The sequence below is a fragment of the Lacerta agilis genome, chromosome 3 (genome assembly GCF_009819535.1).
Source record: "Lacerta agilis isolate rLacAgi1 chromosome 3, rLacAgi1.pri, whole genome shotgun sequence".
Classification (NCBI taxonomy): Eukaryota; Metazoa; Chordata; class Lepidosauria; order Squamata; family Lacertidae; genus Lacerta; species Lacerta agilis.
The window spans coordinates 103,451,117-103,466,187 of NC_046314.1; the positions used below are offsets into that span (position 1 = coordinate 103,451,117).

General features: G+C 41.5%; 1 protein-coding gene across 3 annotated transcripts in view; it reads left to right on the forward strand.

The window, feature by feature from the left end:
• Window positions 1-357: 357 nt before the first annotated feature.
• ATL2 (atlastin GTPase 2) overlaps window positions 358-15,071 on the forward strand; it is a 28,986-nt gene continuing 14,272 nt past the window's right edge. For all 3 annotated transcript variants that reach the window (XM_033145039.1, XM_033145037.1, XM_033145038.1), the window contains exons 1-2: window positions 358-512; window positions 14,541-14,800. In XM_033145039.1, coding sequence (XP_033000930.1) covers window positions 443-512; window positions 14,541-14,800 — 330 coding nt within the window. In that variant the 5' untranslated portion in view covers window positions 358-442. The remainder of the gene's footprint in view (window positions 513-14,540; window positions 14,801-15,071) is intronic.

Consider the following 15,071-nt stretch of genomic DNA (forward strand, 5'->3'; position numbering starts at 1 on the left):
ATAGTTTGCTGTGGTCGACACAGTCAAATGCTTTTGCATAATCAATGAAGCAGAAGTAGATGTTTTTCTGGAACTCTCTGGCTTTCTCCATAATCCAGCGCATGTTTGCAATTTGGTCTCTGGTTCCTCTGTAGCCTATCAATTTTTCCGCGTAGGAGATATGCGCAACGGCTTTAGGACCCGGGAGGCGTCGTTTTGCCTACGGCGGCGACAGCCAGCAGAACAGCCGAGGTGAGCGGGAAACGGCCGGAGCAATCGCGCAGGCGCCTTGTCAGTTGACGGGGGGAGGGGAGGAGAAGAGAGGGAGCAGGAGGGAGAGCGCGCCGCGCGCCGGCAGATCATGCCGGCGCTAGGACCATCTCGGCGGGCTCGGCGCGCGCGCCGATAAAGGGCTCGCGGCGGCGTTTGACGTCACGGGGAGTTAATTTTAAACCTGGACAAGATGGCGGAAGGGGACGCGGCTCGGTTCGGGCAGCGAGTAGAGCTGCCCCGGCTACAGCCTGACTTGGCAGGTAAACCAGGCGCCTGCCTGGGGTCTGGAAGGCGCGGCGACAAGAGAGGGAAGAGCGCGGAGCCTCACCGCTCTGGGCGGGGGCCTGGGGCCTAGGGCTCCCTCGCTGCCTCACCGTCCCCCGGTGTCTCTCTCCCTCCCGTAACGGCTGCGGGCGGGACTGGCTTCCCTCACAGGGGCGCAGCGTGGCGGGAGGACGAGCCGAGGGGCGTGTGGGGGGGGGACACAGTGCAAACGGCAGCGCGATGGGAGCGGTCCCTCGGCCTCTCCCCGCTCCCCGGCTCCGGACAGGCCGCGGCACGGTCTGTGCTGGTCTGGGGGAAGCAGGGTGGGTGCCGTAAGGCCTCCTCCTCATTGGGGGAGGTCGGTGGGTGGTTGGGCAGCCGCCTTGCCCCCAGGAGGGCGTTGGCATCTGCTGGCGGGGCTGCGCCTGCAGGTGCTGAGGAAGGGGAGTCCGTGGGTATATTAAACGGGCCAGGGAGGAGGCGGGTGACACAGCGTGGCTGGTGCGTTGAGGGGGAATATCTGTAGGATCTCTCGCCGCCGTGCTGGCGTGGATTAGGAATCGCTACCACAGGCCCCATTCTTCTCCCCCACCCCCTTAGAGAGAGTGAGACACACAAGCACACACACACACACACACACACACACACACACACACAGCAGTGCCTCGGAGGCATGTTGTGTTGCAAGCTCTGGCGGGTGTACAGAGCCGGGTGGAAAGAGCCAGTGCCCCACGTGGTAGAGGCTAGCTGGTCTGTGGGGCATGGGAGTTTGTGGCCTCCTTCCCGAGTGCTTCTGGAGCGAAGTGGAGGATTTGCTCATAAGGTGTCTTATACCAAGTCAGACCCCTGGACCTTTTAGCTCCGTGTTGTCTTCACCAGACTTTTTTTGTGGAGCTACTGCTGCTGCTGCTGCTTTACTGGACTCCTGAGACCCACCATATGGAGCCAAGGACAAAATAGCAGAGGTGGTGGGGTCAGCCTGCTCCCAGAGTTAATGAGCACACTTGATTCATGCTCAGTCCAGGGATTTGTTTTCAGAACTAGAACTGCGCTCACAGTTCAGATGCACAAATATTTGCTCTTGGTTTTCCTCCCAAGCTTTATTCAGCTTGGCTGTCTGATTTAGAGAAGGAGAGAATATAAACAACCGGGAGCTGGAATTCTTGCTGATCTCCTGTTATTCGCTTCAGTTTATATTCTGCCCACTCCTGGTCTACACTTACTGGCAGCTATGCTCCAGAGCATAATACTCCCAAAACATGAGTCTCTCTCAGCTCTACCTGGAAAATGTCAGGTTTGAATCTTGCAGGTTCTACATTCAGAACATATGCTCAGCTATTATCTGTGCCCCTACTTCATGACTTCAAGGTTGAATAGGTGAATAGTTTGGTTATGTGGATCACATAACTAAGACTTTTGAGATATGATGTTAGACTTTTTCTGTGTCTACTTCAGTGATATGGGGACATGTGTGTTGTACTTCTGGCAAGTGTAGTACAGTAGATCGCAACAGTGTTAGACTGTAGAGCTAATGTATACCAGATGTTAAGTTCTATATGCAAATTATGCCATACTGGAGATTTTCAGTTGCTGGTGTTAGGAGGAAAGGCACTGTAGCAGAGGTTAACGGGTGTAAGGTACTAACTTCATGATTGTGAATGGGGAGCTCTGTTTCTGGCTGGTGCTTGGGAGCCGTGATTGGTAGTTTTGGATGCAGTGTTGCATGGAGAAATGTCTGATTGCAATGTTCACAGCTTGTATACTGTGACCTACTTCTTAACAAATGTAATTTCTTTCACTCCTGCTTTTCCTACCATGGAAAAGAATCTCAGTTATGCTGTTGTATACAGCTAGTTCTTGCAACATGGCCAAACTAGCATTTACATGTATTTGGTGCATCTGAAAAGTTTTGTGGGGCGGGGGGAGAAATATAAAATCAAACTGATAACCGGAGACCTTATTTCCCCCTCTAATGTGGTCTAAATTGGCAAATGCCCAAGAAATCTTGCTTTTGTGTACATCATGTGATAAACTTGTATGCAGGTTTGTTGCCAAACCACTAGGGGGATTTGCTTGTATAATGCTTGTTCCACTTCTTTCCATAAATAAACCTGGCAAATGATAGTGCTTTGACACCATTATGTGTGTAACTTAGAAATATTTAAATAGTCTCTCTTCAGGGGAAATTCTGTTCTATTAGAAAGCTAATGGAAACAAATCTGTTAAATAATTGGTGGCATCTGTAGTAGCTGGTTTATTTTAACACTTAAAGCTAAGCATGAAACTGAATTAATCAACCCCTTTTCTGGGAAAGTTTTTTTTTCCTTACAAACTTTCCTAAAAGTGTGTGCAGTTTACCCAAAATAAAGCCTTTGGAAGTCATAGTGTATGAACATATTCAGAGCTACAGGTATGTGTGTACATTCTGTAACAAGTTTCACACAAATTCAAGGGTTTGGAAGGGTAAGTAATGTGTGACTGTAGACAAATGGAGAGCTTACATGAGTAAGCATCTCTGGAACTCAGTAGAAATGCTTCTGAATAAATTGAATTCCACACTTGAGGCCAGGAATCTGCCTGGCAATCACATTGTGGAAGGGCATGAAGTGAAACCTCTTCCCATGGCAAAGTTTTCTGGCACAGCCAAAATGAGGGGGCCATTGTCACTTGACTGGTTCAGTACTTTAGAGACATGTGGAAGTGGTGAGAAGTGTATGCATATTTAAAGTTTCAAGTGTAAAGCTAACCCTTTATTTCCTCCTGATTCTTCTGCATGTGCCAGATGACACTGAATGGAAGTTTATTGCACAATTTAGTGAAAACTTGTTGGTTCCCTGGTAAAACATGTATAGGCACATACTGTACTACATATTTGTTCATCTTGGGTACTTGGCATTCTGACACCTTATCCCAACATACTAGTGTTGTCACCAGGCAAAACGTCTAGTATTGTATACCTCTAGCAATCTTGCTTAAAGTTGCTGGATGAGGTACTTTATGGGTTCATCATGTCACAATTAATAGCGAAAATGTTTTGAGATAGAATTTTAAACTAACTTTTGTGTCCATTTGTGTCTATTATATTTAATTTTAAACTAGTTCCTAAATGGTATAGCTACACTACAGTTGTGACTTCCTGTAACACGACCCATACACTTAAAGTTCTAACTTTCATCTGTGAGCATATCACCTAGTTTTTAATTAAAAATGAAACAAACGTCTTCCTTGGTTACAACAGTAAAAGGCATCAAACTTTCTTTCTAAAGCTCCAGTCTGAAGAACCTGCTATTTGTTGTCGTCCCCCCCCCCCCCCCGGAATTAGTTCCTTATATTATCAAAAGCTGCTGCTTGAAGTTATTCAGAGTTCTTTGGGTGGATTCTGAAGAAGTGTGCATGTACACAAAAGCTCATACCAAGAACAAACTTAGTGGTCTCTAAGGTGCTACTGGAAGGAAATTTTTTATTTTTTATTTTGTTTTGACTATGGCCGACCAACACTGCTACCTGCCTGTAACTGGAACTTTGGGTGGCTTGTTAAAGGGTGCTTCTGGAATGAAGGGCATCAGAAATCTTGCATTCACAGTGCTTGTAATTGAGCCATACGGGTTGGGGTCTTACACAAGATGTGACTGCGTTTACTTCTCTGTAATGACCTAATCCCAAGTATTGGCAAACTAACAACTTCTGAGGAGGGTGTACCAGCAGGTGTCAACTGTGTGTTACAAAACACTTGCATGAGGGGTACAAATGTCGGTTAACTCTTCACTGCTAAACTTTTAGCTGTAACTCTTTGCTACCATGTACTGGTAGACTTGTAGATTCTCTTCTCTCTCCCCTCCCCATATAGGGCAGTATTCACCTAATAAACCCTATCAGCAAAAGCCCTGCGCAAGGACTTCTTGCACAAAAGGACTTTCCCAAACCACTGTCCCCCCAAATTGGCTTTAGGTTGGTTGGGAGAGCCCCCCAGGACTGAGGGAGAGGAGGCTCATTCTACCTGGCAAACTGATAAGTTTGTGCAGGTGGAACATTTTTATAGCATGACTTGAATTCTACTCATTAACTTGTTTACAGATACATCTTCTAGCAATTGAAATAGTAATTGACAGATAATCCAGTTGCTTGTCTGGTTCATATATAACTCTAAAGTCAGGCTTCTCCAATCTTGTGTCCATCAGATGTCTTGCATCAGCCACAGCCAACATAGCTGATGATCAGGGATGATGGAAGTTGTGGTCCAAAGCATCTAGAGTCTGGAGGGCATCACATTAGATATCACTGGTTTAGTGTTATATCAGGTGTTGGGAACCTTAGCCACAGAAGCCAAATACAGCACTCCAGGCCTCTATCTGGCCTTTTGTTATGCCTTCAGGTGCTTTTGTGTGACTTGACTGTGCCTTTGAATTATAATGCTGCCTGCCTGGATGGAGAGATGTGTAGAAACCTGAAGTTTGTGTGAAGGGAATATAACTCACGTACAAGCAGGGATAGAGAATCTGTGATTCTGTGGATGTTGTTGGACTCCACCTTGTGGCATGGCCAGTGGTCACGGATTGTGGGTGCTGTAGCCCAGCAGCATCTAGAACAGCTCCAGCCATCAAGGCTAATGGTCAGGGATAATGGGAGTTGTAGTTCAAAACATATGGAATGCACCATATTGGCTGTTCCTAATCTAGAGTTCCTTATCCTAGTGCAAAGAAAAAAGGCACATCAATTGCTGTACTCACTTGTCCTGGTCCTGCCCACTGCTTGTATGGAAGGTTGCCCCAAAGAAAGCATGACACTTGGGCTGAAAAAGGCTTCCCATCTCTGTGCTACATGGACAAGCCTCAGCAAACTCCCATGGAGTGTCAGGCATATACACACGTGTGCACATAAACACACCTCTCCTTTAATGTGGCCAGAATGAGGACTACTTTCTAGAGGTACGTTCAGTCTAAAAAAACAAAACAAAAAAACCCTTGGCTTAGCATTGTATGTGAATCAGCAATCCTGGTTTTAAACAATCAGTAGTTGCTAAATGAGCAAACATCGAAACATGGGTTATGAAGCCGTCTTGTTTACCTAAACCATTGCTTTAAAGCAAGATTCTTGCTTTGCATGTAATTCTAAACTGAGATTCTTTGAAATTAAAAGTAAATATCAGCAGGGGAAAGATGGAGCATATTAGTTTCGACATTTCACTTGATCCCGCTGAATCTGCTAAACTATGATTTAGTGTTTTTGTCAATAGGAAAGCTAATCATAGTTTAGGTTACAGTCTGGTTTTGGATGAGGCTGCACTACCCTTGAAGTTTGGGAATGCACCTGGACTCAGCCTTTCTCTTTGATGGCTATGGACACACTAGTGCTACTAGTGTTACTTTACCACTGATCTCTGGATAACCAGTTTTCATGCTGATCTTAACTGCATGAGAAGCAAAATAGAACTTGAAGGTACTTCATATGACAGTTGCCAGCTTCTTCTTTTTTGATATATGAACAACTGAACTGTTTTATTCAATCATTTGTTGTACTTTACAGCTGAAATTCTTTGTATTAACTCCATTATGTACCAAAATACAACAAACATCACTTTACAATAAGCAATTCAAAAATGATCCAAAAGGGAAAAAAGGAAAGAGAAAGAAAAGAGAAAAGGAACCTCACACATACAGTATATATAATCAGATGTAAAAACCTAGGGGATTATCACAATCCTGAAAGAATGTTGTATTGTTTCCCTTAGTGGTGGTCTGGTGCTTTTAAAATTTCTTGTCGTGTCTCATACTCCAAAGTTCTCCAGCTGTTACTCAAAGTCCAATGTTCCCCAGATGGAAATTGAAATTATAATCCAAATTATATTTGTAATCTGAATGGTATTTGTAATCCGAAATATGGTGTTCTCCACAGTTATAATTCCAATAAATGGCCCTGCTCCTTTAAAGTCTTTTTTCCCTTTCCTAGTCCAACTCTTCCAGGCACTCTACCTTCCCTGAGATTTTTCCCAGTTTTGGCAGAGTGTTCTCCTGTTGAGTTTCGGTAGGTTTTGCAAAGATCCAGGGTCCTTTTAGGTTTATTTTAACCCCCCCCCCGATCTTTAAACCACTTTCATTCATAAAAATAGCTTTACCGTTCACAGCAACAGTGGCCAGCTTCAATCCCAGCACCACTCACCTCATTACTCCTTCCCATCTGGGACAATCACAAAGTCATGCCCCTACCCTATCCTGGCCAGGCTATCCAGAATAATGCCACAGGCAACATTAACAGCCATTGAGAGGTCCAGCAGTACTAGCTGGGATGTACTTCCCTGTTCAGTTACTGGTGTAGGTCATCTACCAGAGATTCAGGGAATAGGCTCTCTTCATACCCAGTCACCAGTGCAGGCAACAACTGTTTTGCACTGGGAGTTCGTTCCTGTCCCCCATGCACTTTGCCGGAGCACTTGTAAGCCCACAATGCCTCCTTTTCTAGTCACATCTGAGTTGCGGCGATGTGAGCGTGCATGGTCACGCATTCTTTTAATGCATGCAAAACGGGAGTTGCCTGTATAGACAAATTCATGGTGTATCAGTGGCTGCTAGCTGTGATGGCCAGGGTCTACTAACACTGTTGGAGACAGTATGCCTCTGAATACCAGTTAGTGGAAATTATGAGTGGAGAGAGTGTCGTTTTACCTGGGCCCTGATTGTGGGCTTCCTGTAGGCTTTTGAATGGCCACTGTGAGAACAGGATGCTGGACTAGATGGACCTCTGGCTTGATGCAGCAGGGATCTTCTTTTCCACCCATTCCTTAAAAAAATGTTTTCTATTAATTTTTATTTAATTATATGCAAGCAACATGTAACAAAACACTGTAAATTTTCTTTATGAACAATACATATATAAGCAATTCTGTTTAAAATGCCCCAGCTGTCAATCACCATACATCTATGCATCAATATGTCAATTAGTTACAGATTATTTTAGAATTGTCTAATAGTTTTATTTATAAATAAAAATCAATAAATGAAATGAGAATCTGATTAAGCCTTACTTAATTCTCCAGCAGGGCTCTTCTTATGTGCAGCAACCTAGAGATAAGTCTGGACCTAGATCTACTGCTTGGTGTACAGCAGGGAGTGCCTTATTTCTGCTTAGCTTGGTGTGTCTACTGTACCTTTTTTCTGGGAATGATAGATGTAGCCATTGGGTGAAACTAGGTTGCATTAATATAAAATTACTGCGATGCAAGTTATGTGTGCCTGCCTTTGCCCAGAAGTTAATTGTCCAAAATGCAGTGACAGGGCTCCTGATATTAAGGAGCTGTACATGTTGCCAATATGCTTCCAGGCCTATTTCAAAGTAATGGTACCTGCCTTTAAGCCTTTCTTGCATAGGTCACCTGCTCCCTCCAGCATAATACATCACATGGGAGGATCGAGATCCTAGGGCATTTGCTGAAGTGTCACTGCTGTCCTATAATTTCCTACCCAGCGTAGTCAGATAGTGTGTCAGCTTGGCAATCATTTCAACTCCTCAGGTGAGCTTTTGGGGCTTTGGCTTACTGAGCTGCTGAAGTGTTTTTAAAAGGCTGACTAATGCTGTTGTGTCATATATGAAGGATGTTTATTGTGCTATTGTCAGAAACCTATTATAAGCTAGTTTGGGTACCATTTTGAATTTGGTGTGCATTCCTGCTATTTAGGCATGTTTCTAGTGTCTGATAATAAACACGGGAAGACAACATGTTGAAAAACAAGTTAGGGTCAGTTCACTAGGTCGGCAAACTGGAAATGCCATGCATTCTATCCACTTGTGCTCACCACTGCTTCCAGTAAGCTTTCCAGAAAGAGGAAAAATGGCAAGAACTGGCATTTGTATTTGAAGCTTTTAGGATACAGCATCATTTCCATAAAGATTTATACACATGCTGTGTTTGGGTAATGTAATTATACAGCAACATACCGTAATACTTCCAGCTGTCCAATCATTGGGATATTTGAGAAATCTTGAGCCTGATCTTTGAATATTCCATACCAGAGGCTACAAATTGGAAGGAATACATTAAATTCTTTCCAGACTTATTTTTAAAAAGCTACTAAAAATGCCCAAATATTTAAATACCGGTAGTCACAACTGTTTAAATACTACTGCCCAACATCAGCCAACCAACTTGCATGCTCAAGGGGTGCAGTAATCAGACCTGACCAGGTTCTGTTTGCTTGCTTGACCCAAATTGCAGGCTTATGCATTTAATGTGATAATAAATAAGCATGATTGTACAATGTGTTCTTACTTAAAGATGTAAAGAGACTTCTGTTGGTCATGCAACATACGGAGTTCCATATGCTGTGACCTGTAGTAGTAGATCAATTCCATGCTCTTATTTTTCAGCTGCTATGAAAAGCTGGTCAGTAACTGTCAATTGATCCTTGTTATATAAGCCAGACATTTTCTGAGGAAACATTAGCTAGGGCATTCTTGCTATAGTAACATATGAACTTTTGATCTTGGGTGTAATATCTAATCTAGGGACGACCAACTGAGTGCCTGTAGGCATGATGTAGTCCCAAAGCAATTTATCTGGCCCCCGGTCAGGGTAACATTTCCCATTCTGTAACTTGGGTATTCTTGAGGTGGGAAATATATAGACATGTACATGTAAACACTTAAAATACATATTTGCAACTCAACCTTCATACTGCCAAGGAGCATAATCCAGCACCCTTTGTTATGCAAAGTAGAAGAGTACAAGACCACACAGCTGGATTCAGTGGATGATTAGAATGAGATACAGGATGGCCCTGGGTGACTTGTCTGTCATTGCATCCAGTAAGGCCAATTAATGACATTTTTTCACTTTTTAAAAACAAAAGCAGCTTTAAAAATGGTGTCTTGATTTCACAGGTTATGAGCTGCAGTGATGGACTTGATACAAGCAAACAAATTTAAACTTAATCCAGACAAGATAGAGATGGTGTTGGTCAGTTGAGCTGTCTTGGGCATAGTTTAAGAGGGTAGCACCTGCCTTGAAAATGCAGGTTTAGAGTTTGGATGTTCCCCTGGTTTTATGCTTAACCATGGTTGCTTGTGCCAGATAGCTTTTGCCTAGCTTAAGCTCATGTTCAACTATGCTTTTTCTTGGAGGGTGCAGATCTCACCAAGATAACGTGGCTTAGTTCCATCCAGTAGGGACTAACATTTTTCTTTTTGAGCTTATTTTTTAAAGTCAGTTACTAGACCAGATGAAGTTTTATTTTTTAACTGGTTGATCTTTATCTACTTTCCCCATATGGCTCAAGCAAATATTCTTAAAATTAAATGAAACAGCAGCTCCATACTTTTAACATTCCAAAATAAAAATGATCCATGTTTAATGTAAATATTACCTTGTTTATTATCTGCTGACTATTTGTGTTCTTTGTTTGAGCACACACACTCTGCATTAACACACATACTCTTCAAGTACTACTTGGTGGTGCAAACTTTATCGTCCCAGTTGGTGGCTTCTTGTCTAGAGATCAAAGGGTACTTTTCAGTGGTGGCACACTTGCTCGAAGGTCCCCCATCTGGAAATTGTGTTAGTACCCACATTACTGGCATTCAGATGCCAGGTGAAAACCTGGTTGTTCAAGACTTTGGTTATTAGCACCACTGTTATTTAATATTGTTGATATTTTGTTTTTATTGCATTTTTTCTGGCATATGTGTGTTAAACTAAAACTCTGTCATTTTATTGATTTTTAAATCTGTCCCTCCGAGAGATCCTAGGGTGTTGACTGGGATACAAATAGTCTAATAAATAAAATGGCCCAATAATATGATTAGATTGCAATTATTAAATGTGTGTGTTGTTTAACACAGAAAGATGCCTCTAGGCAACTTCAATATGGATAAAATGCATAATACCAAAAAATAACTTTTAAAATACAATAAGCAACATTAATAAACAATTATACAACCACTGACTAAAGAACAAACTCTGAAATATTAACTGTTTCCACTGCTACTGCGAATATATGAGCAGTTGAAATGGATCTAACCTATCCTGTCAAATGTTCTTTTTTACTGTTAAATACAATCAAAAGTGGAGGAGGAAGGAGATAATGCCTCCTAGCAAAAGTCATGAAATGGTGAAATATTTCTGTGTCTTCAACTGTTTCAGAGCCATTTCTGTGACAGTTTTGTTCAACCAAGCTAACTCTGACTGTTAGTCATAAAGACTCCTGGCTGCTCCTGGGACTGTCAACACCATGTTCTGAGAAAGCATGTAGCAATGGCATACAGTATTTAAATTGGCCAGAATATACAGGCTTTTAGGTCAGGGTATCTTCTTACCTAAACAGCACTTCATCCCACTTGAATAGCTGAGACTGTGTTACAATATCATTCTGATTTGCTGTTAAATTGTGCTACGTCCTGCTGAAGGTCTCAGGTTGCTTAAAATGTTTCATGATTTGTTCAGTTCTGACTAATACACTGACAGGTCCAGTAACAACTAGAAGTAGGACTTTCTTCTGTTGGTCTAGCACAGTGTTGGGGAGTGACTCATTAGTTTTTAAGTTGTGGACTAGCATTTAGAGAATGGCAGGAGGAGATGACTGGTTTAGCCAGTGGGATTGTGAGATGCTGTCTTGGAAGAATAATATTGAGTCTTCAGTATCCTTGTGCTAAGAAATGATTTATTTTAAAGGTACTAGCAGTGCCATATTTCAACTATTCTGTAATGTAGGATAAAGATGAGATAGGGTGTTTTTGAAAGTGTGTCAGAAGTGGTCCATAATCCATGCAGCAGGGATGCTTAAATTTGGCAACCTGAAAATTAATACAGATCCAGTAAGAGGGAGATCACTTATTTGTGCCGCTGAGAAAATTGGTGGCGAAGATGCTAAGTGCATATAGACAAGGCTTCTGATAATAGCATATCAGTGTGACCATTTAAAGAATTCTGTTGGGATACCTATGGCATGTTTAAAAACGCTTATTAGAGTAGCACTCCCTAAGCTATAGAAACTGGTCCTTTTTACTCACTACTTTGAATTTTAATGGTGTTTCATCTCCATTGCTAGGAACATTGTCTATTGAACTTACTAGCTGTTCTGTTCTGAGACCTGTCACCTGAAACATAGGGGGTTCCTATTCAAAGCAGTTTCTAATCAGACTTGTGGAACAACTACTTAGATTCCCGTTTGTAAGAAATCTGCAGGGGAGCAGAGTCCGAAAGATAGTATGAATAATGCTTGCACTACTGTGATAAAAGCTGCAATTTGGTGATTACTTGTATGTACCTAGTTAAAGTAAAAACCTGGGTAGATAAGACATGGTTTCCTATTCCAGATACATTTTTTGGTTACTTGAGGAGTTTTGTTGCTAAATTTGGATCTTTATTTGAATGATTTTTTCATCTTATAGAGATCAATAATACAGCACTGGTTTATCATTAGACCTTAAAGGTGGGAGGAAGGGGATGTTGATGGAAATTCTAAATATTTTTCTGCAGTATGAATGAATAATTATCAGAAGCAGGTCACCCAAAAATGCCCATGGTAACATCAAACTGTTGGTGCCAGAAAACTGCTGTATTCAGTTGTAGTTGAGATCCATTAATAGCCATTGGCACAGGACTACAGGCTGTGGAATACAGTGCATTCCTTGTCATTATGTCAGGAAGACAGCCAATAAAACACATCTTTCAAGGTAGTGTTCTACTGGGTAATTGTTTTTCTAAAAATGTTTCCATTTAAACAGTTACTTTATTCTTGAAAGATTTGCATAGTAATAGCAGAATTAGGTTTCATACTAAAAATCTATTGTGCAAGAGATTACCGTGTTTCTCCTAAAATAAGACACCGTCTTATATTTTTTTTCGCCCAACAAAACACAGTATGGCTTGTTTTCAGGGGATGTCTTATTTTAATCGCGTAGCATCGGTACGCTGCATAGCCACGCCTCTCCAGGCTGTTTTAATGGGAGGTACCATGTCACTATGGCTTATTTTCGGGGTATGGCTTATTTTTGGGGAACGGCTTATATTTCGCAAATGCATAGAAATCCTGCTATGGCTTATTTTATGGCTGTGTCTTATTTTAGGAGAAACAGGATACTAGACCCTCAATCCATTTCAGCTGACAGCAAAAAAAGACCATGATTTGTATGTGGTGTGTTTTAAGCAACCCCCCCCCCAAAAAAAACACCAATTTCTTCAAGTGGAGGAAACAGTATGCAAGCTATGACTAAACCCCTGGCTCATCTCAGGCAATCCAAAATCAGCTGTTGTGAAGTTTGAAAAGTGAATTCTTCATGTTTAGTTCAGCAAACCCCCTCGAGGTCCTTAAACACAGAGGGATGTCCAACTAAGCCACACTCTGTGTAGACACATTGAAATAAATGGACTTGAGCCCATTGATTTCAGTGGGTCTACTTAGAGTATGATTAAGATTGGATATCATTCACCATAACATCTGCTAATGCAACATTCGGATAAATATTGACTTCCTCTTCTGAGAGCTGTCTTGTATACAAATGGTGCTAACCAAATGTGGTGTTTTGCTTTGGCAAACAGGATTTACCCTTCCCCTCTTCCCCTAATGCCCACCCAAAATTTGCTCTAGAACATTGGGTGACCCTCTGTGGGTGGTGAAGCGTAGAAGTTGTGGAAATCCTATTGTGTCTGCTGGCATGACATTGGATCTTGCCCAAATACTCCTCCTAATTTTAATGTCATGTAATCTGAATTGCTTCCTTTGTGGGGTGAAGGTTTGAGTAAACATTTGGTATGTGCCCAAATGAATGGAATGGTGCCATATCCAACAATAGTTCATTGTGGTTCTGTAGATTTATTTTAGTCATTTTATTAACAAATGCTGTTCTGTATTTCTTTTTCACAAAAAAACTTTATGCATGCATTTCTGTTTAAATCTGAAGTGTTGGACTTTGTAGGTTATGCAAGTGTCAACATGTATCTTGCACACAAAGTCTTAATTCAGCACATTTCAGGAATTAGGGAAGTCAGTCAGGTTAAAACTGTTTGCTGACTTCAGTTCAGCTGTGCTACAGTGTTGCAGAACCAGAGCATGTGGACAACCACTAATATTTGGCATTCCATCATTTGAAAAATAAGACTTTAGAGCTGTCTTGCCCAAAAATGGCAACTAGACATTCCATTTTGGTGTCTGCAACTCTGGTTTAAGGAGCCATTTGGTGCCTAGCTTGTATATCTGAATTTCTAACACTGGCACTAATAGCCACTATGTTTAGAAGAGAACAAGAACCCAGAAAAAAATTAGGAATTTGCACCGTTCAGAATAAAATAATTCCTTTTCTAAAACTGCACAGTGGGATAAAACCAGGACACTACGATGAGTTTTGTCATTCTACTGTACGTTGACGTAGGGCTAGAAGGAAGAAGAGTGCTTTCTGAATGTTCCATGGCGGGAAGGAGAAAGTTGGCCATCAATGAGAGCAGGTTTGTGGTTCTGGCTTTGGAACAGAAGGTTCTGTTGCATTCTATTTAGTTCATTGGTTCTTCAACTGGTAAATTGGGTCTCAGTCTGACCAAAGATGGAGCACAACAGAACTACTACCATGCAAATATATGGTAAAAAAATTTAAGAAGTGGATTCCCAAATGTGTGTTTAGGGTAAAAGTGGGTCCCAGGTCTGAAAAGTTTGAAAGCTACTGCTGTAATTCAGCTAGACAGAGAAGTACTATATAGTTTTCTTTAATATTGACGACGAGACTATCAGGTGTTCTATATTGTGGTTTGCTTAGTTTTGGGGCTTAACACAGAATTAAAATGCATGTGAGCTTACTTGGTAAACAGAACCTGTAAAGTTGCTTCCCAGGTTGAAAATATATTTTCTAGACTTGGGAGGGAAAAGATAATTTTGCTTAAGGGGCTAGTTTGCTTTTGCAGCTGTTCTGAGATGACTTACCAAGTTGTCATTCCTAGTGATAAGAAACCTACATTACATTTCACTTATAAATGTATAAATGAACAGAATTGTTCTAACAGAATTTGGAAACAGAATGTATCTAATGTTAAAAAAATTATTTCCTAGGGGAAAACTTTGTGGACGCAGAAGAGAACGCCTTTTTGGATACTGATGAAGAGGTGGTTACAAAGAAGCCATGCCCAATACAAATTGTTCTTGCTCATGAAGACGATCATAACTTTGAACTGGATGAGTCAGCATTGGAGAGAATTTTGCTTCAGGAACACATAAGAGATCTCAATATAGTAGTTGTTTCTGTAGCTGGTGCATTCCGTAAAGGCAAATCTTTTCTCTTGGACTTTATGCTTAGGTATATGTACAACAAGGTGAGTAGCTTAAAGCACACCAGCTTGAAAACTCAAAACTAGTTTGAATGCAAGTCAGTTTGATTGAAAACATTTACGCCCTACTCTTTAACTGGAAATGTTAAGGTTATTTGCTTCTTAGTGTTCATTGTAATGCATTCCTAAATAAAAAAAATTAAAACCCCAGTTTGTTCTTAAACTCTTGAGGCTTCGACAGTGATCTAATACTGACTTTGGAAGTAAAAGGCATAATTAGTTTGGTATAAATTAGTTTGGTGTAAGTGGTTTTTCG